Genomic DNA, 25989 nt, shown 5'->3' with positions numbered 1-25989 from the left:
GAGGCTGTCAGGAAGAAGGGAGGGGACAGGCATGGAGCTGACCGTGGAGGGTCCATGTTCCAGGGCTGCCGTCTGCAAACCCGGGGATCCTGCATGTAGTGTAGTTCATGGGTGAAGGAGCCCACAGTGGCCCCTGGAAGTGGCTGGGGACAGCACAGGCTTGGGGATGGTACTCAAGAGGCAGGAGGAGGCCAGCCGCATCTGCAGAGGGAGGACCTGAAAAGATGCATCTGCATCCCAGAATCCTGTGTAGGGCCTCTTTGTGAGGACAAGGCTGGCATGGGCTAGTGCTGGGGAGCAGCTGCAAATACAGATTCTCATTAGCAGAGAGGATTCACTGTACAGAGACCAAAATAAATCAATTGCTTGCAGACTCACATCAAAATCCTATCAGTGAGTGGCAAGGGACCATGCAAAAATAACGTTAGAAATAAAGTGCACAATAAATGTAATGTGCTTGAGTCATCCCAAAACCACCCACTCCCCTCCCGCTTTGTGGAAAAATAGTCTTCCATGAAACCAGTCCCTGGTGGCAAAAAGGTTGGGGACTAACTGCCCTAAGAGGTGTTAAACTTTGTTACAAACATCTAAGAATAAAATGACCACGTAAGGCAATTGAGACAGTTTATTTGGTATTTCCCTTGTAATTCCCTTGAGTATGGTGTGAGTTACTAACAGCCGTATACAAAGTGTCATTGTGGCCCGGAGGGCTGCAGGGGCAGGTGGGAACCCAGCACTCCCCAAGCTGGAGTGAAGAGCTGTCAGACTGCTCGGGTTTACTGGCTTAACCATAGCGTGAATGAAACTGAATCAACTTAATTTGTGTGAGTCCACATTTTAGCAAAGAACAGCACCAAGAACAACCTTTGGGAAACAGGTTCCTCAGCATGTTTTTTGCTCCCTGAATTGCTGTAAACAGCAGTATTCTCTTTGGTCTCCACGTTTCCTGTGGATAGGTTGCAATCTAAAGAGTGAAAACTCTATTGTGAAATACACTGTGGGTGGGGCCTGTTTTAGGCTGTGCTCAGGTAGGACAGCTGGCAAGTGTATCTGTCCTCTTCTTGACCAGCTGCAGTTTTGGGAGCCATGATTTCAGACTCCTGTGCTTGGGGTGCCTTGCACACGTTTGCACAGGTAGGTGCAAAGTCACAGATCTTAGGTTTGGGAGGCCAAGAGGTCACCGGACCCATCCTTCACCTGGACAGTTACTTAAGCTTTTCCAGAGAGGCTTTATCTTCTTCTTGGGGGAAAAACAGATTGGGTAATACTGCCTAGGTTCCCACCTGACCTTTGTCAATAGGGCTCGTTTTAATGATTACCACCAGAGAGGAGGTTGGTCAACCCCACAGATTTCTTATCTGTGAAATGAGGAAGCTGCTATGCAGGGTTGCTATAAGAACGTGAATAGAGGACTAACACATAGGAAGTGACAACACTAACCTCAAACTCCAATTTAAACATATGATTAAATCAAGCACTTGGGGGATATGGGCAGTGATATTTGATAAGTATGAAATACACAGTCCAATAATGGCCACCCAAGTATCAATCTTTATATTCATTCCTTAACTTCTTTCCACATGAAACCTCATGTTGGTTTTAATAACCTCTGTATTTAATTGCTTAAGACCTATTGATTAATCTTTACTACGATTCAATGAATAGAAGAACAAGTAGTGTGAAATTATGACTTAAATGGTTATTTATGAAGACATATTAAGGAACATGGGTCACATCATAGCATAGTACAAGCAGCCAAAGAAAGTCAACTGGTAGAGAGCTGTCAAAGCAAATAATAACAACCAAAGTTTTACAAAAGTCTAATATTTTTAAAAAAGAATGCTAGCAATCTGTTTCCAAATTTGGGTTTATCTAATGCTAAGAGTAAAAAACAGACCCCTCATACAATTGTGGTTATTCTTCTCACCCTTAAAAGTGATATTGCTATGAAAGAAAGAAAATACCTATAATCTGAAAGCACCTGGTGCATTTCAAACCATGGCAACAAGAACATAGTGCCAAATTTAGCAACTGTAATACTGCCACCAGGCTGCCCAAAGTAGGATTTTGAAGAACTGAGTTATATAACGGATTGATCTACCTTGGAAAGTTCCCGGGCCTGTCCTTCAGCACAATCCTGCTTCCTGCTACCTACACTAAATGCCATCTCATCTGCTAATTCACGACAAAGCCCATCTGCTAATTAAAGCTCCTCAGACTCTGGGATTTTGCTGGATTTCTTGTGTAGAAATTCCAGTGAAAAGGCTGTTGGAGAAATAGGTCTTGATTCTGGAATATGCTCCATTCTGTACTTTTCAATGTACGGTGAAGCTACTTGCCAAACCTGAGAAGCAAGGACAAAACAAAGGTGAAATATTGACATTGTTTCCACATGCCATTAAACATCAACTTCATCCAAAGTCAAAACATCCTCTGTACCTAACTGGACACATCATGGCTGTTTGCTTGCTTTTATTTTAAGCCATGTCATTTAAGACATGACCTGTGTCAATTCGTTTTTGGTTTCATTGAAGCCTTTAAATATACAAAGTCCAAAACTTTTCTAAAGTTATTGTGAAGGTTTTAAGCTGCTTACTTTTCCAAAGCAAAACAAGCAAAGCAAGCGAATAGCAAACAAAACCTAGAGAATTCAGTGTGGACAGAGTTAAGGATAGTTGCTCAAGGTCTGATGGGACCCTGTGTTTTCTAAAACAAGCCTGGAATGATAAAAGGCAGTTATTTGAATTTTCCATTGCTGTTTCCATGCCCTGCCTTTGACTCTTGCTACTCAAAGTGTGGCCTGCGCCAGGGCAGGATCAGCATCACCTGGGACAGCTCAGAATCTCAGCCTTCACCCCAGACTGACTAAATCCGAATCTGCATTTTACCAAGATGCCCAGGAGATTCACATGCACGTTCAAATCTGAGCAGCACTGACTCAGATCCTTGTTTCGTTTTCACCTCGACCAACCAACTTCTCTTTAAGCAAAACTATCTTCTCACATTAGGGCCCTGTTTTGGGTTTATAGCTGCTTTATATCTGATTGCCACTGGCAGCCAAGGAACCTTTCCTATGCTTTTGTATGGCCTTAGAAAATGTATTCTCTCCAAGGCCAAGCCTCTCGCACCTCCCCACTGGCGCCAAAACTGGGAGGCAGGCAAGTGGCTTCCCCTCATAGGATGCAGGACACACTTAGAAACGACAGATGTGAAGCTCAAAGGGAAAAATCATCAAAAAAATAAAAAAGCAGAGCAATCATTTGGGGGGAAAATCAAGTGATTCTAGGAAATATGACACTCACATATTATTCACAAGATTTAAAGCACTTTAAAAACTACACCAAAGTACCTGTCAGTTCAGTCCCTCAGCACAAGCAGAGAAAGTAAGCAGGAAAGAAACACTGGCATCTCACCAGAGCGCCAGACAGACTTAGCCCTTTGACGTAAACACCTGGGACTTTGTTTTCGCTCCAGGTCTATGCAGCCATTGCACCCGGTGGTAGTTGTGATAGCATCACCCAGAAGAGAAAGTACTTTTGAATGCAAGAGGACATTGTGGGGAGGGGGGAGAGGGGGGGACCCATGAACCTTCCATCTCGTTTTCTCCCCGTGAATATTGTCCCAAAACTCAATTTAAAATTCATTTCAGCTTCTAATCCTGAGACATTCAACGTTTGTGTGCAACATGGGGGTACTTAAGGGTTTATCAAATGGCTTCTCAGCAGCTCTGCAAGCTGCCTAATTACCTTTTTGTTCACTTCCGAGAAATAGCCAGGAAACAGCAGAATAAGACAATTTCTCCACCCCTCTCCCCCTACTTTGCTTTCCCAGAACAACCAAAAACCCAGAAGCCAGTCCGGCCGCCATCTTGCCTTCTGCTCCAGCAGCAGCCGGTGCGCTGCCTCGATGTCCGGGGCCATGAAGCGATCTTTCATCCAGGGCCTACGGAAAGAGCACATCCACCCATCAGCCAAACGTGGAGCACCGCCAGGGTTCACGGTTCTGGAATGGCGTAACTTCCAGGGACTGGTTTGGCCTTACCTTACAACAGAGCGCACCAGGTCATAGACCTTCTCCAGCGGAGTGGTTGTTCTCAGGGGGCGCAGAAACTCTATGCCCTGGCAGGCTGCAAGCAGCTCTATGGCCAGCACTGAAACAAGAAATTGGAGAGGGTGGCTGAGGAAAGTCTGACTTTGTGCTTGAGGAACATGAATTGTCCAAAGTTGACAGCCGTCACTAGCCGGCTAACAAGTGGTTCTCTGTCTTCCAGCAGAATGGGGTTGCCTTGGTATTTGGTTACCATTTTAAACATGCTTTTCTAAACCATTGGCTGTGTCTTTTACAGTGAGAAGGGGGGGACTGAGACATTTACCTGAATAATTACCAGACCCCCAACCTACCCAGGAAAGCCTATTATTAGTCTGCACTAGCAAAATCTGCCATTTCCTTATTCACATCCTCCAACCAAGGTGTGCTGGCCAGGTTTGGGTGATGTGAGTAGGGAAGGGCGTCAGAAAGGAACCTTGATCCTGACCTTGAGCTCTAGCTCTATTAAACAAGTGTATGCTTTTCATCAAGATGCTTTACTTCTCGGTTTCCAATTCCATACAAATTGTGTAGTGGTGACGCTGGACTAGAAGCTGTGAAGTTAATTCCAGGTTCACAACGAACTGCATAACTACATCCTCTCCCATGGTGACCTGCCTGTGCTCACCAGAGTTTGTAATGTGCTTCATAATTTAAGGACAAGAAGTCAAATGTTTTTTTAATACTCTATTTGGGTTAACCACTTAAATAGTCTGATCCACTTTAGGCTTCTAAATTATTTTCTTGGCAAATAATGAAATCCAAAGTGGTCTGATCTTGAATTATACATCTATAAAAAAATTCTTCATAATCTAGACTGTATAAAATGTGGAGAAATGTAGATTTCAATATTCAAAGTTTGTTGCAAGGTATGGTACATTTAATAAGCTTTCTAGCTAAGAAAGGCTGTATAAAGGTTGTTTCATCAAGAAATTTAAAGTTGGCAAGATACTAATTTCTAGAATTTCAGTTTGAGAGCCTTTACATTTGAACGCTTGAAATTGACATTATAGAATTAGTTCCAGGGCAACTATAGACTCACTTGCTCATTCACTGGCTCCTTCAAATCTTTGATGAAGGTCTCTGTGCCAGGTATTTCAAGCCAAAGGTAATAGCAAAACTAAAAGCAACTTGAAATATACAGAAAGGTGGAAATATGAAAGTCGTCATCCATCTTGATCAAAGAAGTTGAGTGAAGAGTTAGTGGGTGAGAAGAGAGATTTTTCATCGAAAGCCACTGGATGACTGGAATAAATCCTGGTTTATTGCCAAATCAATTACCTTATTGCCCAATCCTCAACTTCACAGGTAGAACAAAGATCTGACTAAAATAGTACACTCTCAACTCATAGAGATTTCATTTTGAGATAGCTTCTGCAGGAAGACATATAAAACAATCTTGGAAATGGAAGTCTGATAAACCATGAAGATGCTGGTTCACTGCTTTGTAATCTATATGGCGGCATGGGGGAGTAGTGAGATAGTGAACTTGAACCAACTGCCTGGGATTAAATGTTAGCATTTACTTGTTATATAACTTTGAGCACAGTACTTAACCTCTGCCTTGGTTTCCTGATCTGTAAAATGAGATAATAGTATTTACCTTCTAGGGTTATTGTGCAGATTAAATGAATTAAAAGACTGAGTGCACATAGTAAATGTTCAATAAGTGTGATATGATGTTACCTCAAAAGGAGGGTAGTCTGATAGATGATGTCAAAGAGTGAAAAAAATGGGGAGCAAATATTTGCAAGATAAACATGAAACATATCAGGAAACACTTAACTGGCCACCTCTGCAACATTTTTTTTTGAGACAGGGTCTCACTTTGTTGCCTAAGCTAGAGTGAGTGCCGTGGCATCAGCCTAGCTCACAGCAACCTCAAACTCCTGGGCTAAAGGGATCCTACTGCCTCAGCCTCCCAAGTAGCTGGGGCTATAGGCATGCACCACCATGCCCTGCTAATTTTTTCTATATATATTAGTTGGCCAATTAATTTCTTTCTATTTATAGTAGAGATGGGGTCTCAATCTTGCTCAGGCTGGTTTTGAACTCCTGACCTTGAGCAATCCGCCCGCCTCGGCCTCCCAGGGTGCTAGGATTACAGGCGTGAGCCACCTCGCCCAGCCTGCAACATTTTCTTAAATGCTCTTTGTTGCTACCCATAACCCACAGTTCTCCCTGAAACCATCAATTAGGACTTAAAAAAACAGACATGTCATTGTTACAAATTCAAGGGGTTCAGTGTATTTAGCTGGGTATTTTTTTATATGGTTCTCATTTATTTTGAAATAAACTAATATTCTGTGGCCTAACAACTACCTTAAATTTTTAAAACACCCTAATTTTTTTAAAACACACTCAAAATATCTGAAGAATCATGGAGAGTGGGTGCAGTGGCTCAGGCCTGTAGTCCCAGCATATTGGGAGGTTAAGGCAGAAGGATCGCTTGAGCCCAGGAGTTGGAGGCTGCAGAGAGATTCTACCATGGCACGCCAGCCTGGGTGATAACAGAGTAAGACCCTGTCTCCAAAAAAAAAACAAACAAACAACAACAACAACAACAAAAAAAAAAAAGCAAAAAAGAAATAAGAAAAAAAGAAAAGAATCAAGGAAACATCTAGTTTGTTTTATATGGTTATTTTCTTCACCTTAACAGAGTACAATTCACATGAATTAAACCAATTCTTAGCAAATAACTAATGGTACTATTTAGATATACTGCAAATATATGTTTGGTTTCTTGAGAAAGCTATCTAGGGTTGTTTGTATAGCCTTTTTCTTTTTTTTCATCATAAATGATCCTGCAGCAGTTGATGTTCTCACTAACTGCACAGTAAACATTTGTAAGCCCCTCAATGTTAGGATCTTGCTTCTCAAGCTTAGCAAATCCTGCTTCAAGGAGACAAAAGACTTCAGCTAATTCCTTTGTCAAAAACATTCCTGGTTCTAGGTCTTCTGATTTTTAGTATTCTTGTGTTTCTATCATCAGCTGTTTCTCTATCTGTGAGACTAGAACTAGTGTAAAGATGCTGCCATAATGAACCACTTATGCCATGCAGGTTTGCTCACGTGCACAGAAGAAACTATTTCCTGAATTATTAATTTAATTCTTAATTATCCTTATTGGGAGCACTGGGAGCCCATTCAAAAGTGTCGAACGCCACAAGTCAGGTTGTCTGTAACCCGGGGACTGTCTATACTCAACTCTTATGTTTATCTTAAAATAGTGATATCCTTTTGTCAGCCAACTACTTCCAATACTGTTATATAAACTTAAGAACTTTGAGAACAATACTAAAGGAAAGCAATTTCTCTTTCTTTAAAAAAACAAATAGCAATTAAGGCAGAGAGAGACTGGCCAGCATAGCCCTCTCTACGAAGTCTCTTTGACAAAAAAGGTTGGACCTAAATCTTATGGAGTCTTTAGGTCAGCTGCAATGTACAGGAAATGCATGGGACAAAGGACAAGTTCAAAGTGACACCACAAGGAAGCAAACAGAATGTCAGTGTTTCTACAGAAAAATTAACCTGGTTTTTGAACTAGTCAATGGCATGAAGAAAAAACAAGAGGAGACTGTTCTAAATTAAAAGAAGCTTAAAACCATGACAACCAAATTTAAAACATGGCCCTAAATTCTGATTCGAACAAACCCACTGGAAAGACATTGAGATAATGGGGAAAGTTTGAATACGTATTCGGTGATGATACCAGCACTTACTGTTGAATTTTGTTGGATGATGGCATCACGGTAAATCAGAAAGCATTCATATTTAAGAGATAAAGTATGTCGAAATAAAATAAGACATTGGGGATGTGCTCAAAAATAATTTGGAAAAAGTAAAAGATAAAATGAAGCAAATGTACTAACTATTGAATCACGATGAGGTATGAGAGTTCATGGTACTAGTCTCTCCACTTCTGAATATGATTTAAAAGTCTTACTGAAAAGAAAAAGCCCGTTGGGGAGCAGGTGCAGCTCTGCGCGGCTCCGTAGTTCTTAGTCTTTGGAGAGCATCAGAATCACCTGGAGGCCTGTGAAACACAGGCGAGTGCTCCGCTCTGCTCCTGGGCTTTCTAATTCAGCTGATCGGGGAGGAGTGCTGAGAATCCGTATTTCTAACAAGCGCCCAGGTGATGCTGACGGGGAAGAGCTCCCAGTGTGATCGCCATGGCACCGTAGCCTACCCGGGAGACCTGCCATCTCAGACTCGCACGACTTGCCTTGCTCCGTGTGCTCCACCACCCTGAGGGCCTTCCTCGCTGCCCATCCTCCCATGGAGACGTGGTCCTCCGTGGCCGCGCTGGTGGAGAGAGAGTCCACAGACGAGGGGTGGCACAGAGCCTTGTTCTCAGAAACTGCAAGAGACCAGTGCCAGGCAGTTAAGAAGTGCTCCTACTAAGATCAACTGCCAAAATGACATGTGGCTTCCCCAAAGTGCTCTGCTCCCAAACCTACCCTCTCCGGGAGGCCCTGGCCATTATCCAAACACCACATGGTACCCAATGCTTCGGGGAAAGGAAGCAGGTCTATTTTTCCCAGAGTGAGACGACTGTAAAGCTATAGTGGCTTCTGAGGTAAGACTGGGATCGGGGGGCGGGGACTCTATTAACAAAGTCAAGCTGAAAACCTTGGAAGCATAGAGCTGTCAGGGAGACTGGGGGAGGGGGGAAGGCTTGATGGCCATTTTCAGGTACTTGAGAACAGTTTGACTGGCTTGTGCCACCAGAAGAAGCGGGACTAGAATCCAGTCCCTGGGGATTGAGGCTGGACCCACAGATCTTGGGCAAGAAGATTTAATCGTTCAGATTGTTCACTCATGACATAAGTGAATGTTTGGGGTTTTAAAAGGGCTTGGTGACTGCCAGAAATATCTCTGGGAGGTGAAATGCTAGGATGGCCTAGACTGGGGGGGCTCTCAAGCTTTATTGTGCAGATGAATCAGGGAACTTGTTGTGATGCCACCTCAGGGTAGAACCTGAGATTTGGGGGTCCTGACAAACTCCCAGGTGATGATTGGCAGTAATTGCTGATCTGAGGGCTGAACTTTAAGCACCCAGCTTAGGAGTCAGGAAAGGTCAAAGTTCAAGTCTTTTCTCCTCTTTCTTTGACTTCAAGAATGACCCTGAGTGCAGCGTTGGTTGTTTTCTGTGCTACATGGGCTCCTCCCCTGAGATGATCTAGCTTTAAACTGGGGTGACCAGCTCGTCCTGCTGAACTCTCCAGGTTTCCGCACTGTAAGTCCCAAGTCCGTGGACCCTAGACTGAGGGCGGTCTGAGTACCTGTGGTGAGGCTTGTTCGGAAAGATAGCTTACAGGTGCCAGAAAAAGAAAAACACTGTTTTCATTATAATGAAAGCAACTCAACAGGCAGCTTGGGAAGCTAAACACACTCAAAGGAGGCTGCACGATGGTCTCTAGAAACCAATGACCACTTCCCCCAGCTACCATGTTATTGCAAGCGAGCAAATAGAAGATTCTGGGTCAAAGGAAGTGAATTCGGTGGCTCTTTGTTGGCTGTGTTGAGTTTTAGCGCGAGGCTTAGGTGCGAAGGGGTTAGGAGTAATATAAATAGCAATGCATGTTTATTTGGTGCTTATGATGTGCCAGGCTTTATATGCATGGATTCATTTAATCCTCCAAACAACCCCATTAGGTAAGTTTATCATTTCCCATTTTAGGCAGGAGTGAAATAAAGATCGATAGGATTGAGAGGCTTGCTCGAGAGCACGCAGCTAGCCAGTGGCAGAGCCGGGCTTCAGATCCAGGGTCCATGTGCTTTTTGGGGTAGAGTTGTTAGATAACGTACAGGATGCCCAGTTAAATTTGAATTATTTGGGATTTACTTATGCTAAAAAATTATTATTTTTTTAAATCTGAAATCCAAATTTAACTGGGCATCCTCCATTTTTGTTTGTTAATTTTGGCAACCCTATTTTAGAATTCAGTAGTGTTTGTAATGAGGTCCTCATTAATTGAAGTGGGAGCCCATCTTTGGGTGCCAAAATGCCTGGGTTTGAATGCTGCTCTGCATCTTACTAGCTGGGCAATATTGGGCCAGTCACTTAACTTCTCAGATCTTCAGGTATTTCTCTGTAAAATGGAGATAGTAGTACCCACCTCACGGCAGTGTTGTGGCAATTAAGTGAGTGAATATAAATGAGGTCCTTCGCGTTTACTTTGTGCCAGGCACTGTTCGGATGTGTTACTCATCCGTCCCTTACAATCCTGAGGCAGACATCAGCTAGATTGAAGCTCAATTTTCACAGAGGGGGTATCTTGCATTGTGTGAGCTATTTTTATAATTTGGCAGTAACATCTTTATGTTTTTAGTGGATGATATATCTAGTGGAGTGTACCCGGAGTGTAATCATTCAGGTTGGTTTGAGTTTCACTATTTACTATAAGCATCTTTGTCTTTTTCCTTCTGATAGTCTTGAAATTGAGATTTGGAAAAAAAGCTATAGAGATGAAGTTCAAATGGAATGTCAAATTGCTTTCCACAGAGAAATTGTCATTTCCAACCTCATTATTATTATGCTTCAGTATAACATTATTTAGGTTTTAAAATATTTTTTCCTAAAAAATATAAAAGACTCAAGCTGCTACATTTGTTTGGAGAGAGGTAGGATGCAAATCAAAGTGGTGAAAAGTTAGATGTCATTCAAAGACAAAATTCGATACTTTCAAGTAAAATGGAAAGGTCCTTAGATGGACAGGTTTGTGCTCCGGGAAAAGGGCAGTGCCTTACCGAGGGCTGCAGCTGTGCAGTGGGCTATCATGAACCCAGAGTTCAGACCCCCTTCAGCCACCAGGAAGGCAGGCAGCTCACTGAGGGAAGGATTACAGAGCCTTTCGATTCTTCTCTCACTGATCGCAGCAAGTTCATGGACACCAATGGCCAAATAATCCAGGGCCTGAAAGAGTGTCTCAATTCAGTAGGGCTCTATTAGAATATGCTTTCGGGGTCAAGGGCAATTCTAAAAAGCTTACTTTGGCTGGGTATTCACCGTGGAAGTTTCCTCCAGATATTGTCTCTCCTCTACGGGCAAAGACCATCTTTCACAACAGGTTAAGGCTGGGACATAACATTTCTGATCTTTTCACCTGCAACTCCTTCCCACACTCCTTGTTTTTAACACTGAAGTGGCAGTCCTTGTACAAATGCGGGGTGGAGGAAAAGAAAGTCTGCCCACAAGCAGTTGTTGACATAAAGGGGCACAAAAACAAAACAAACACAAAAATCCTTAAAGGTGAATCGTGTACACTCAACTGTGGGCCAAAGAAAGAGAGCATGAAACTGTGCTTTCTCTTGAGATTAGCTGCTCAGGCACCATAACTGCACTAATCTGGTGTGGTTAGTACCTGCCTCACCGCCCACCCCCAAAGTTTATAATCTGAAACAAAGAACAGAGAATACCTGTTTGAAAGCAAATTCTATTTCTTCAACGGGCACAGTGATCCAGTGCTCCATGGAAGTTGAACGGACAACTCTGGTGAGGGCAACCACTAAAATGTCTGGAACCCTCAATTCTAGGACAAGCTTCAAATTTTACATTCAGTAATCCCATGTTTGACAGCAGATGGTGGCCAATAGGACCTCCCAAATCCGTTTAAGTAGGTGGCAACTTCAGACTCACTGAATATTAATACTCTCAGAGATCATTCCATTCTCTCATGCACTTAAACCAGCAAGCACCCAGGCAAAGAAAGTAACAGATCTTCCTTTCTGGTTCCAAGAGCTAATTTTTGCCCACTGAGCTAAAGAATATTCACTACTTATTAACTGGGAACTCGCTGTGTACGAGAAAAGTTCTGACTTTCAAAGAGTTGGAGTGCATGTGTTACATTAACTTAGTCAACTTTGGGGTTACTTTTTTCTGTACATATAATTGTGAACCCATTAGGCCTAGTTCCTGCTCTTGAACCAGCCCCCAATCACAGGCCTTGGTCTCCTCTTCATTCTCTGAATCTCTGTAGCAATTGAGCTCTGCACCAATTTAGCACTCAAGCAGGTTTTATTATTCTCTAGTTGTTCCAAATTTGCTTGTTGGCTATTAGATTATATAATTAGCATTTAACTCCCACAGTATCCAGCATAAGTGATAGGTGCTCTTTGTGTGCAATAGCAAATTGAGAAATATATTCTTTCAGATAACACCAGTATTGCAGGAGAACTCCCAAATATTAGCGTACTAGAAATCCATCAATAATTAAGAATCTTTAATTGAAAAAGAAGAGAACATTTGGCAGAAGTTCTTGCTGGGGCAAGTGATAGGTGAAGAATTTAGCAGGGAATTATTTCCTCCACTATAGCCAGTAATTCAATAGTAATTTTTTTTTTTTTTACTTTATAGGATACACTTTAAAGTCTAAATTATATAATTGTAGAATGGATATATCTCCCCTCTAATGCAAGAACTGGGAACTGGTACATGAGATAAGACTACATAGAGTTCATGAAAACCTCTCCATGCTGAGAGTGGTGCAGTGTCAAGAGTACAGAGACCCACAGTCCTGGTGGTTACTCAGTGAGGGTTCCATTTAACCATAAAGACATCTAAGAGGACATAAAACACACATTCTTATGTAGGCATGTCAGAAAAGACGTGCTAACATGGTCTCAAGAGAAACCGTACACAGCTGTTGTGTAACCATCTGCTAACCCAGGCTGTGAGCTTCTTTCAGGGCTGCTAATTTAGCACTTCCTCTGGTATTGAGGACAGAGGCAGAGGTGGAATAGGAAAAATAGATTCCTAAGGGAACTTCAAAGGCAGTGTTGTCTCCGTGAAGACTTTGCCAGGGTGACTCCCCCCTGCTCACCTCGATTCTGGGGAACTGAGCCATTGCAGAATACTGCATAGCAAAACACAGGTGGCTCTGAAATAAGCCTTACTCTTAGCACCACTAAGGAGAAAAGAGCTCTCTCCTTAACAAATGGAAGTGTTCTTACTATTCTTTGTACAAATGTGGAAATGGTAATTTGTGAGAAATGAAAGCTCAAGATAGAGAAGGCTATAATCTTTGATCAATACTATGGTGAGTGTTAAAAGGTTGACTTCTGGTCAGTGCATCCTGGCACCACCGGAACCAGAGAGGCCTGCAGAAATAAAGCCAGCTACCAGGGTCTCGGCAATCACATTTGTGGTATGGGTCTTCACCCTGCAGCTACAACCTCGGCAGTGGGTTTTAGGGCAAACGTCTTCATGAAACATGCCAGCCAAGGCTGGAAATACCTCCTTTACTCTTTAATGGGTCAATTTGGAAAGCACAGCATGTTAGACTTGGAACCTGAGAGGAGGCTCATAGGCCCGCCTCTGCCACTTACCAGCTCTGATCTGGAGAAAGTCACTCAACCTCTGAGCCTCAGGTACTAATTCACTTACTCTGTGAAATTAAGTGACAGATGGAGATACTATGCAAAACGATCACTTCAGCCAATCCTAAAATGACCAGCTGGAGTTCTATAATTGCAATTTAGTAGACATTCAAAAGATACAGGATTATCTGTTGCACTGTTCAGTTCTGTGGTAATGATGTTCTTCACAAACGCTATGGTATCATTCACCACGCCATGGACCTAAAATACGATCAAAATAAAATACATGACCATCTGATGGCCTTAAGGGTACCAATATTCTTATAACATCTTTAGTCTTTCCACAGAAAGTATTTTGCAGTTATAAACCATGAAAATTATACTCTGTTCATTTAGAATATGAAGACAACTTTGTTATAAATCTTCTGGGTTCTCACTGAAACCAATTAGAATAAATTCATCATCATATGAGTTCACACTAGGTCAATACTATACAAAGCAGCATGGTATAGGCCCTATATTAAAAAGATTATTAAAAGGATTTGTTCTGTAAAATTTGGATTCAGTCTAAAGCCACACTCAAGGATGCAGAAGGCCACATGTGGCCCTAAGGCTGCAGGTTCCCCACCCCTGGTGTGGGAGGAAGAATGCCGCCAGCACAAGCAGATTCACTTCCAGATTAGCGATAGGGCTTGGGCAAGTTTCTTAAGTGTGTAGTTGCAACAGACCTAGAACACAGTGTGTTCTAGCACTCTAGATTTTGACAGCAAGATAATGCAGATGTGACTCATAGAGATCACCCAAGTGGTAGTTATTATCCAAGGAGGTTTAATTTGTTCAGCATGAAGATAATCAAGTTAGAAGATGCTCAAATATCAGGCAGCTACCCCGTACCAAGCCCAAAGACAGCTGCCATGTTCTCAGGTAGCACCTGCCTTCTGGCCTCTCCCAGAAGTCAAGGAGGCAATGGTCTAGCTCTCTGCTCTTGGACAAGATACTTAACTCTGTGCCTCAGTTCTCCCACTGCAAAATGAAAGGAAGAATACCTTTCTCACAGTTGGGAAGATTAAATGAATTAATATATGGAAGACCCTGACAATGGTGCCTGCCACATAGAATCTGCTTTCATTATTAAAACATCAGGGAGGTCTTAAGCCAGGGCTTGTTCTTCCTGTAGAACTAATTTGTCCATTCTTTCCCATAGGCATTTTGATCTACTGCATAATAAGCTATTGATAGCTAGAATAGAACTTGCCGAGGTAAAGGAAGTGAGGGTATTTACTGCAGGGAGGACTCTGTATTAGAGATTGAAACTTGGTACAAGCTGATATATTTTTTCTTAAAATGCCTGTCAATCTCTTTCATTGCTATAAGCAACTAAATTGTCCATCTACAATACAGGGTGCCTAACACCAACCCAGGTCATCAGCATTTTTAATTTAAAGTTAGGCCTCATAGATTCATGTCTAATGATTTATTTATTTAATTATATTTTTTGAGACAGAGTTTCACTCTGTCGTGCTGGGTAGAGTGCAGTGGTGTTATCATAGTTCACAGCAACCTCCAACACCTGCACTCAAGTGATTCTCCTGCCTCAACCTTCTGAGTAGCTGGGACTACAGGCATGTGCCACCACACCCCACTATTTTTATTTTTTAACTTTTTTGTAGAGATGGGGGTCTCACTCTTGCTCAGGCTAGTCTCGAACTCCTGAGGTCAAGCAATCCTCCTGCCTCAGCCTCCTAGAGTGCTAGGATTACAGGTGTGAGCCACCATGCCCAGCCCATGTCTAATGATCTACATCTGATTTATAATGCAAATAAGAGAGGACCATAAATTAGCACTTGAATTTTGAAATGACATAATTAAATTTTCCCGTCACCATCCCTGACTGGCTGGTTCAAGTTTCATACAACAGGGAGAACCAGTAAAACTTTATTAACTGGTTATGATGATGTTATTACTAAGAATTTTTAAAAGTCAGGGTACTCCACTCAGACAGCAAGTTGTCTGTTGGACTCCTCTAAAGTAGGGTGAGCAAAGCAACTCCAAAGAAAACAAATAGTTTACCATAGAGAATAGAAACTTTGAACAAATTGGACAAATGGAGGTAGGATAGACACATTTTTTTTTAAAAGCCAGTCAAATTTAGCAGTGGGGGGTTGAATACCAACTTTAGTGACACTAATGTTAGTAAGTTCTGATAACCCACCACCATCGGACCAGCCTAGACACAATTTTTAATAGAGGTAGTAAAGAAATTTGGATTATAGTTGACCATTACATGTTTTTTTAAAACACTTTCCTCTTTATGAATTTTTTACCCTGAATTTGGGGAAAGAAAAGAGACTTAGTTGGCTTTTTCGTTTTTACCTGTGGACAGCAGCGCAAGGTGTACGCATCCTGGACACGGTCACAGAACCTGTGACTTTCTGTGGAAGTGATACAGGGAATGAGACAGGGAACACAACACCAAATGTTTACACAAAACAGATAAGCCAACAGTTCGCCCACAGAAACATGCCCAGACCTGCTATTTCTGATGGGTGGTGATCTGAGTCCAGCAGTGACCGAAACCGAAAAGCAACTTCGATTTGCCCAGGATGAGGGCGAACAGCATGAATGTCTAGAATAGAGGAAGGAGGAAGAGTCTGAGTAATTCTGACATTAGAATGGACACCGTGGATGGCTCAGGGCTGTCCCAGGTGCTAACACAGCCCTCCAAAGTCCCAGGGTCCTTAACCGCCACTCAGAATGGGAAACTTAACTTCGAAAGCACAGTTTTCTTACAGACTTGACTCTTTCGACTTTGAATGTCTGAGTGCAAACTATGTGTTGAGCCCATTGGGAATTCGACTCAAGACACTGAGCCAACCCTTAAAGGAACTTGGCTGTTAACAGAAGGGAGCTCGACAGTTGGCCTAATCTAACTAGGTCATGTTTAGATAATTTTCTGCACTACTTCTTATTATAGTAGGGAATCTTTGAAATTCACTGCCTTCTTTTTTTCACTCTGTCACCCTGGGTAGAGTGCAATGGTATCATCAAAGCTCACCGCAACCTCAAACTGCTGGGCTCAAGTGATCCTCCTGCGTCAGCCTCCCAAGTAGCTGGCACTACAGGTGTACCCCAAGACACCTGGAAAACTTTTCTTTCTTTTTGTAGAGACGGGGTCTTGCTCTTGCTCAGGCTGGTCTCCAACTTCTGGTCTCAAGCAATCCTCCCACCTCAGCCTCTCAGAGTGCTGGGATTATAGGCATAAGCCACCTTGTCCAGCATGAAATTCATTACTTTCTAGATGAACTACAATTTCTATAGTTTTTCTCTCCCAATTTTCTAATCGAGACCAAACCTAATCATACTCTAGTTCTAAAATCCTGTGAACAGATTCCCAAGACAATGTGCAGTTTGACATAGCCAGATCACTGGATAATGTGGGGTGGGTCACTCGACTGTCAGGGTCAACATGTCTGGAAACCGTGGTCGTTTCATGGATTAAGAGTGGCATAACTCAGATGAAGCTGCAGCACACTGGGAATGCCGTAGGCACTTGGGTTCTCTCCTTCCCTACCACAGCCCCCCGCCACTTCCATGTCTGAAGACCTCACCCACCAGCCCCAGCAGTTCTGGCTGAATGAGTAACAACTGAATGAAGGAGCCATGCTGACCGGTATCGAAGGCTTTGGTGGTGCCCTTCAGAACCTCGAGCGTCAGGGCTGCCACGATGTCGGCCTGCCGTGCAATGGCACTGGCTCTCTCTACAGCTTCGCAGCCCAGGGAGGTGATCATCTGCGTCCCGTTGATGAGCGCCAGGCCCTGTGCAGAGACAGAGAAAAGTTTCCTACTCTACTTACTGCAACAAATCTACATACCAGTGTATTTTTGCATCTTTTCCTTTCATAAGAGGAAAATTAGCCAGTAAGCTGAATTATGTTTACCCATGTTTTCTAAAGTACAGGGCGGTAATGCTTGCTTAAGCCCTTGAGGAACAAATGCCATCTTCTGTGAACTCATTAGCACAAATCTGCCCAATGGAGTAACTGTTAAGTGTCCCCATTTCCAAGGCAGCAATGTAGCTTTAGAGTGTAGACGGCACATAAAATCTGTAGCTCTTTATTACGTTGCATTTCTTCTTTAATTTCTCACCGTTTTAGACAAGACATCCTAAGAATTATGGAGCAAGACTCTTAGCTTACAGCATCCTAAGGGATCCTGGCTGAGAGCACCTATTTCTTAGACATCCTTAGAGAACTCAATTTGAAGTTTAGGTTCCTCAGAGAACCCTATGTATTTGTGGCATGAAGAATCTTTTAAATGCTCATGGAAGAGCCCTTTCTTAAGTGACCAAATTCCAACAAACATGCAAGCTGTGTTTGTTTTAAGGAACCAGTAAGACTGATATGAAGACTGAAAATACTGCATAAAAAAAAAAAAGACTTGTTAACAGGAACAAATTTTCCTTGAATCTCCTTACCTCTTTTGGTTTCAAAACAACTGGTTTCAATCCATGGGCTTCCAGGACCTGTAGAATGATTAAAAACATGAAAATGGGTATCAAATGACATACCATCCTATTTCTAATTTCATGTGGAATCTAGTAAAAGATCTTTAAGCTCAAAGGTCCAGCTCATAAAAGATCAGACCTATAGGAATTGGCTGTATTCATGTTTGGCTCTGTTCTTTAGTCTGAAAGCAGACTTACCTATCAAATAATTTTTGTACTTAAATCAGGAGCTCTGTTGTCTGCAGAATCAACCCTCAATTTCAGTTTCTAGGCCCTTTGTGTTCAGTTTCCACCTTAGCGGTTCGCCTTTTTGTACTGCTGCCCCTACAGACACACACACCCATGCTGTCCTGAGGCTAGGCTCCCCTGTGTCCACAGCGTGACCTAAAACATCCTCCACCCTCATCGATGCTTTATCCAAACACTGGTAAAACCTCCAAGCAGGGCTTTCATGGCACGTGGGTGAGTACCAATGAAGAGGGGATCATGGAATCTGTACTAGATGGAAAGAGAACTCAGAGGGGAAACGGGTAGAATAATCTTCCCATGAAATAAAAAAAGTAAAAAGAGTCACTAAGTTCAGGTCCCTCCAGGGAAGAAGGAGGGGGAGCTATGGTAAGAGAAGATGGTGCCAGCCCCACTGATTAATACTATTGTTAATTATGCGAGTAGATTTGAGTCCCTGTTACGTGCCAGAGTCTGTGCTAGGTTTCGGGTTGGGGCTTGGTAGGAAGAATGGAGATAGACAAACTCCAGAATGTTCTAGAAGGCAATTAGAGTAATAGTATGTTGAGTGCTTGAGGATGGAGAAAGTGGGCAGGAGGCGGTAGAAAATAACCACATAAGAGGCTAAGGAGAGCTTCAAGGAGGGGCACAAGGGACTTCGTAGGAAAGTAGGAAAAAGATCCAAAGGAGCAGAGAGAGAAGCTCAGAGGGGCCTTTTCAGATGCTGAAACAGGAGTTGGGTGAGAAGAATGTACTTGTGCCGGGTCCTCTGCCCTGTAGAGCTCTAGGAGGGAAGCATTATTAGGGGATAACATGACAAACAAGACTCTTGCAAGCCTTGAAGCTTAGACTTTATCTAAGGACAAGGGGAAGCATTCCAGGTTGTAACCAGACCATGCCTGGATTTACTTTTTAAGAAAGGTCAGGCCGATTGCTGTGTGACGGTGGTTGGTAACACAGTCTGCAGGGAAACAGTCAAGAGAAAGCCGTGTACATGAAAGGTGATCTGGACCTGCATCGTTCCCTTAGCTTTTTCCCCTTTCTTGGGCTCTGCCCCTTTCACTTACTGTTAGGGGAGCTCCCAGCAACTGGTCAGAGATGATACTTTAAATGACACTTTGGGCTGCTCTGATGGAATCCGAAGACAGATGAATAAAACACTAAAACTTTATCCAAAACAAGCCTTTCTGATTAGCCACCAGGGTGAGAGCTTGGAGAAAAATGGAACCTGCTTTTCAGAGGTCATGTAGTAAGTGCTGTGAGCCACAGCTCTGCACCCAGGAGACCAGCTCGTAAATAAAATTGTGACAGTGTGTGACCTCTCCAACAGGACTGGAAGTATTGTAAGTGCAGAATAAATTACTGGCATTAACACTGGCAGCTGCACCTTTTCAGCAAGGTGATTACCTAATCCAGAAGGCTGACAGTCAATGCGGAAGCTAATAACAATCTTGCCCAGTCTGACTTTTTTGGATAAAGTCTCACTCTGTCACTCGGGCTAGAGTGCTGTGATGTCAGCCTAGCTCACTGCAACCTCAAACTCCTGGGCTCAAGCAATTCTCCTGCCTCAGCCTCCTGAGTAGCTGGGACTACAGGCACTCACCACGACACCTGGATAATTTTTTTAAATTTTTTAGTAGAGATGGGGTCTCGCTCATGCTCAGGGTGGTCTTGAACTCCTGAGCTCAAGCGATCCTCCAGCCTCAGCCTTGCAGAGTGCTAGGATTACAGGTGTGGGCCACCATGCCTGGCAGGCCTAATCAGATTTCTAAGCTTTAGTTGTCTCATCTATAAAATAAGAATAGTACTGACCACCTCGTTGGGCTACTGTAAGGATTAAGTGATATAAAACATGCAAGTCCACTGGTGTACAGCCCAGGAATTACTGCAGATGGAAGTTATTATAAAAGTCTTACATATTTAGCATCAGCCCAGCCACTCTTTGGAGACCACATCTTCCCTTCTCCAATGAGCCCAAGAGCGAGATGAGACAGTGGGGCAAGGTCTCCGCTGGCACCAACGGTTCCTTTCTCTGGAACATAGGGCAGGCAGGAGGCTGGAAGAGAAGCAGGCGCCAGCTATTCAAGAGTCCGGCATTCTGGCTGTCTTTGCTTTGCCAACGAGGCCCCCACGTCCATCTCTAGTATCTAAATTACTTTGTGACATAAATACCTGGGGAAGGACAAATCCTCAGGCACAGCTATTGCCCAAGGGACCTGGATGAGCTGCTATAGAAAGAGAAGGGTAGGGGTGGAGGGGAGGAAGAGAGGAAGGAAGGAGAGAAGTAGGGAGGGAAGGATGGAGGGAGAGACAGCAGGAAGCAAGTCTTTAAAATGTGCATGCTCTAATCTAATATAATTCCACTTCTAATAATTCCATTGCTAGAAATTCTAGCAATGTGTCTTAAAGATGTGATCAGGAATTCACTGTTGTCCATTACAGCCTTGTTTATAAGAACAAAAAAAATTGTCTCAATATGGCATCAAGAAACGTTCATGTGACTAAATGATACATAACCATTAAAAACTACTGGAGAATGTTTGGAAATCTGTGTCTACATTGGAAACGTAATATAGAATGTTCTAGAAGGACATGGTATAGCAAAGTGTTAACAGAGGTTCCTTGGGGAGGTAAAGTCACAGGCAGCTTAGTCTCTTATTTTTTACCAGTCTGCCATCCCCCCACCACTTACACATGAACATACACTGTTTTGTGAGAAATTCCCAAAATGTTACCTGCGAAAAGTGGCTTCATATTTCTAAAGTAAACTCAGACATCTGACAGCAGTATTTCTTCCATAAATAATGTCATTAGGACAGGCCAGCTTCCAGATCACAGTTCACCCTGGGGAATTCTCAGAGCTCTAGGGATCCAGAGGTGCCTTAGACTCACCCGTAAAGCGCAGGTGGGTTCAAGGTTGGAGCTGTACTGGGATTTTAGGCTTATAGTATGGCAGTCCAGGGTAGGTGCAGAAATAGGTGTTGGAATCACTACTGGTCTATTCAGAATAGCCCAATATACTGTAGATTGTTCATTCAACTTGCTCTTCATTGGTTGACATATCATATTTATGGGTCACTTGTGTCGGGAACACGGGAACTCAAGCATGTGTTTTGCTCTATGTGACTACCCAGCTCTGCTTCTCTTCCCACTCCTTCCCTCCATAGAGCTCTTGAGCCTCCACTGATCTAGAATAAGCTTGTCCTTATCTGTGAGAAGGGACAGCACCATCTGGTCTCCATGTTGGAATTTTCCTATCTGAGAAGTAAACTCCCAAGAGTTGAGTTGCAACATATCTTGCCACTACATGACTTCATGATTACAAGTGTGTCATTAGCCTCTTTGCATTTCTGTTTTACCTTTGCAAGAAGTCGGGTTGTGGTGTGCAAGTGTGGCTGTTTCATCATTGGGAGCATTAAGATTTCAGGATCACAGTTACCAGCTAGAAGTACAGAATTGGTCTTTGGGATAGACCACCAGGAATCCTTATGTTCCCCAGATGCTCTGATGCAACTTTCTAACTATATCTGGGCTCCACTGAATGCACGGTTCTTCTAGGCAGGCCTGAACTTAAGGACAGATTTATGAGGGCTTGTTCTAGTCGTAAAGATGCCAAAGGCTAAGTGAGGGGTGGTGTACAATAGGTCAAGGCTCATAGGAGTAAGCATCTCTAACGCCTTCCTCTCCCACCTACCCATCCTCCTCACCAAGCCCATTTCCCACTCATTCAATTATTTTATGTCTTCCCATCTTGGCCAACTCCTGAGCATCTGGTCAGTCAAGTCTGCCTTGTGGTACGTGCCCAGTCTCAGTGAAGGCGCAGTCGGGGAGCCCCTGCGTTACCATTAAATGCTTCTATAACTTGTTTGAGGGTCTCCAGGGAAATGCCACTGTATCCTTTGGCTAAAACATTGATCCTTAAAGCCAAGAGCATCCGACACCTCTCAGGACTTAGTGGTTTCCCAACACCTAAAAAACAGAATTGACGTTTTCTCCACGAAAAAGCAAACCCTTTTCCAGCTCCCAGCCCTATTCCTCCCTCTCTCCCTCCAATCTTTCCCCACTTCAGGCCAGTCTGCTGTCACCTTTCCCCTCTTGACACAGAGGGTTGCACTGCTCTCTCTCTCTCGTCTGTCTGGCTTCCAAAGGTAAAGGCCAGTTTTGCCTTCTCAATTCTTCCTGCCATGCTTCATGAACCCCCACCCTCCCAAACACCTTTCGAATAGCGTCCATGTCGTAAGCACGACTTCACAATGTGTGGGCACTGATTCTTGACAGTCCTCCCATCTCACCTCACCCCTCCTAACTCGTTGCCTGAGTTCTAGCCTTCATTTCCTTCCCAGAATGCACCTCTCTCTCAGCAGGATGGGACATGCACCCTGTCCCAACCCCATCCGTCCACTGGCCCTATCTTTTCCTGAGGTTCGGCTGATACTTCCTGCTTCCCATTATGTTTTCGGCTGTTATGGGATGACTCACACTGTGCTGTGTTTCATTCATCTAATCTAACAAGATCTAGGAGGCATCCAACGCTTTGAATAATTTACCTGAAGAATGCGAACGCACTAAGTTGACTTGAAGCTCCCTGGAAGAGAAAGGCAAACACCCTCTTAAATCCCTCCCAGTGCAAATGTTCCCTCAGCTGAGAAAATGAAGGGAATAAATACTTAAACCCTGTGTTTGCAATGCTAACTCATGTGTAAGTTAACCCAAGCCTCATCCTGCTCATCTGTAAATTGGGACCCATGTTAATTATTTCCCTTATTGAAAACTACCTCAAAGATGGGGGTAGGTGGAACGTGAACGTGTGTGGGTTTCAAACTTACTGTAGCTTATTGTTAGGAATTACAGTTCTGGCAAATTTCCCAAAACCTGTAGTAATGCCATAAACAACTAGAATAAAAAACAGACATTACACAATTAGATGCAGGATTTTTTTTTTTTGTCTATACAAATAATTTTAGAACATAGAGAAAGATACCTGTTTTTTCTTTCACGATGCTATCTATCACTTCCCTGGACTTTTGCACCACCTGTTCAGCAGTCGGGGTGAGCTGGGAAAATGTTCAGAACCGGGCATGTTAAAGACATCCAAGTGCAGCAACAATGGCTAGAGGATGTCCTTCCCCAATGCTCCCTCCCATACCTTTATTTTGTAGTGTCCCTTTCCCAAGTTGACCAGATCCTCCGTGCTCAGACTGTTCCCATCTAAGGCGATGTACTGCATAAAAGAAGGGAATCAGGGCGACTTCCGGGGCCCCGCTCTTGGGGCCCCAGAACCTCGTCCACGAGTGTATAATAAAGCCACGTGGTTTGGCCCCCCTAAAAAAAAAAAAAAAAAAAAAAAAAAAAAAAAAAAAAAAAAAAAAAAAAAAAAAGAAGGGAATCAGTGAGTTTAAACAGCGTAACTGTTCTAACAGAGTAGGGAAGCAAGCCTCCAGCAAAATCAAACTTTGACACTGTAATCACTGATTTTTATCTCTGCTGTGAAGCATTCGTGTGCTAATTATGATAAAAAGACAGCTTGTAGTGCTGGGCCTGGCAGTGAAAGCCTTGCTGTCAGTCTCAGTTACTGTGTTTCCGCGAAAATAAGACCTACCCATAAAATAAGCCCTAGCAGGATTTCTAAGCTTTTGCGTAATATAAGCCCTACCCTGAAAAGAAGACCTAGTGATGGGTGTGGCTACGCAGCGTGTTTGCACAACCCATGCATTTTGTTGCAAAGCGGTAAAGAAGAGGAGCAGCCCTTCTCATCTGCCCCATGGTAGCAGCTACTATCCCAGAGGTGACTGGAAACGTGCGGGCAGCCCCACCAACAAGGTCGGCTCCCCCTGTCAGGTCCTGTGCCTGCTGCAAGCTGAGGCTTTGAGGGGAAAATAACACATCCCCTGAAAATAAGCCCTAGGGTGTCTTCTTGAGGAAAAATAAATATAAGACCCTGTCTTATTTTCGGGGAAACACGGTACTTGGGAGGCTGAAGTGGGATGACCGCTTAAACCCAGGAGTTCAGGGCCAGCCTGGGCAAAATATGGAGACTGTCTTAAAAAACAAAACAAAACCCCCAAACAAACAAAAAGCCAAAAGCTTGAGAGAGAGAGAGAGAGAGAGAGCGAGCACAGAGCGAGCTTGCTTAAGAGGAGGCTGAGTCAGGAAAGTTGGAAACACAAAAGCACGGTGCCTTCCCTCGCCCCTTTCCCTACTGCACAGAGCTGGGTGAAGCCCTGTGCTAATGGTTAGCATGCTCAGCAATCCTGCCGGCCCACCTCCTCCTTAAATGAAGCGACTTCATTTTCTTAACAAAAAGAAAGTGGTTTGAAGCTTACCTTTTCAGGCTCTCGGTACTTGCTGTATCTGAAGGCAGGTAAAGGAAAGTGTTGGGCAGTGTGGAAAAGCCCCAGCCCCACCACCAGCGGGAGCAAAAAGCCCGCAGGAAAGGATACAGGTAAACTCCTTCTGGCTGAGATGGAATGAAGTCAGGAGACATTGCATCGCCTTCTATAACTGGAACAGGAATGCAAGAGAGACCCCTTACAGATGACAGCACAGAGCCATGTTTGTCACAGCTGTTCAACCAAGAGAGGGCCCATCCATTGCCCCCGAATTCTATAGAAATGGTCGCTTTAAAACCACTTCAGATGCTTCCAGGGGTCTTAGCAACTTCACATAGGAGGGGAGCAAAAAACAGACATGTAGGTGTCCAGAGACAAAGAGCTTAAATGCAAGTTCAAGATCTAACTGCCACCTCCACCTCAAGTCCCAGTTTTATTTTCTTTTAAATCTGAATTCCTTACACCTCTGTGCTGCTGGCCTCCAGGTGGGTGAGGTTCTTTGGAGGGACAAGAGGACCTTCCAACTGAGTCCGTCCCTGCAAAGAGACTCAGACCTGCAGTCTCGAGTTGCGGTCTAGTCTTTGTTTCATGCTAGCTGACTGACTGGGGCAAGTCACCTCCTCTGTGAGCCTGTGGCCTGGCAGGCTGTCCCCTGCAGAGAGGAGAAGCCTGCCCCTGTCGCAGGGCTGGGTGAGAATGTAAGACTCCCAGGGACTTGGTGCGTGCCTGCACAGCGCTCAGCAAGGGCCACCTCTTCTCATTATCGTCCCTGAAGTGGAGGGACAGTAGAGCTGCCCTGCCAGGCCCCTACCCTGCTGCCACTCACCCACTTCCACGAACTCGTTGTCCTCCAGGGCCACCTCGAGCGGGTCCTCGTTGTCCAGCAGGCCCAGGCCCTTGCACCGGCGCACGAGGAAGCGCACATCGTCCACCGAGGCAAAGCCGCCGTTGTCCGGCTTGTTCTTGACGTAGCGCCGCACAGCCTCGAGGCCCAGCCAGCCCACCGTGAGCTGCACGTCCTGGCAGGGCACGGCCAGCCACTCCCCGCGCACGTGCACTGTGTACCTGGGCATGGCTGTCACCCCACAAGGCCACCACTGCCACCAGGCTGCGTCCGCTTGTCTCCTGGCGACAGTTGCAGGAGGGGAGAGTTTTATCCGGGAGTGGGTCCTGGGATGTGGTAGGCAGGGAGGACACGCCTCCTCCCTCGCCTTTACTCATCCAGGAGGTGGACAAATATTTATATTTATGGAGACCCCAGGAGGTCCTCTGTTTTTGTTTTGGTTGGGGTTTTTTCTTGCAGCAGGAAAGGGAGGGGGATTTGGGGGGCTAGGATGCAGGGAGGTGAGCTGCCTGTCCACCTGCCACCCAGTCCTGCCCAGAAAGGCCCAGGTCTCCCCTCCTGGGGGTCCCAGCCTCTGCTGGCACCTACCTGCTGCCGGTCCCCTCTTGTCAGGGTCCCCAGTTTCTCTCTGTCCCCTCCTTTCTGTGTTCTCCTCCATTCAGGGCAGCTTATAAACAACA

The 25989-nt window shown here is 44.1% G+C and overlaps 1 protein-coding gene across 1 annotated transcript; it reads right to left on the bottom strand.

Annotated features, from left to right (window-relative positions):
- Positions 1 to 610: 610 nt before the first annotated feature.
- HAL (histidine ammonia-lyase) lies at positions 611 to 25989 on the bottom strand. The gene is made up of 21 exons (XM_012775318.2): positions 25898 to 25989; positions 25292 to 25590; positions 24577 to 24637; positions 24460 to 24487; positions 23283 to 23357; positions 23118 to 23190; positions 22963 to 23029; positions 22684 to 22721; positions 21980 to 22105; positions 20053 to 20192; positions 17882 to 17929; positions 17076 to 17223; positions 15938 to 16033; positions 15781 to 15839; positions 13588 to 13668; positions 11082 to 11147; positions 10840 to 11005; positions 8312 to 8446; positions 4042 to 4150; positions 3873 to 3942; positions 611 to 2344 (listed from the first exon to the last, which is right to left on the bottom strand). The coding sequence occupies exons 2-21, from the start codon at positions 25536 to 25538 to the stop codon at positions 2204 to 2206; spliced, it is 1974 nt and encodes a 657-aa protein (XP_012630772.2). The 5' UTR covers positions 25539 to 25590; positions 25898 to 25989; the 3' UTR covers positions 611 to 2203.

The sequence above is a fragment of the Microcebus murinus genome, chromosome 10 (genome assembly GCF_040939455.1).
Source record: "Microcebus murinus isolate Inina chromosome 10, M.murinus_Inina_mat1.0, whole genome shotgun sequence".
Classification (NCBI taxonomy): Eukaryota; Metazoa; Chordata; class Mammalia; order Primates; family Cheirogaleidae; genus Microcebus; species Microcebus murinus.
This window is presented reverse-complemented; position numbering and strand designations above follow the sequence as displayed.

What these genes read in the sequence shown, in the direction of transcription:
- HAL (XM_012775318.2), bottom strand. Translation starts at nt 25,538, where the DNA reads ATGCCCAGGTACACAGTGCACGTGCGCGGGGAGTGGCTGGCCGTGCCC. An exon ending in ATTCCTAACAATAAGCTACA is followed by an intron (nt 22,722 to 22,962) that starts GTAAGTTTGAAA and finishes TTTCTCTTCCAG; the next exon opens with GGAGCTTCAAGTCAACTTAG. An exon ending in GGTGGAGCACACGGAGCAAG is followed by an intron (nt 4,151 to 8,311) that starts GCAAGTCGTGCG and finishes TTCTTGTTTCAG; the next exon opens with TGCTGGCCATAGAGCTGCTT.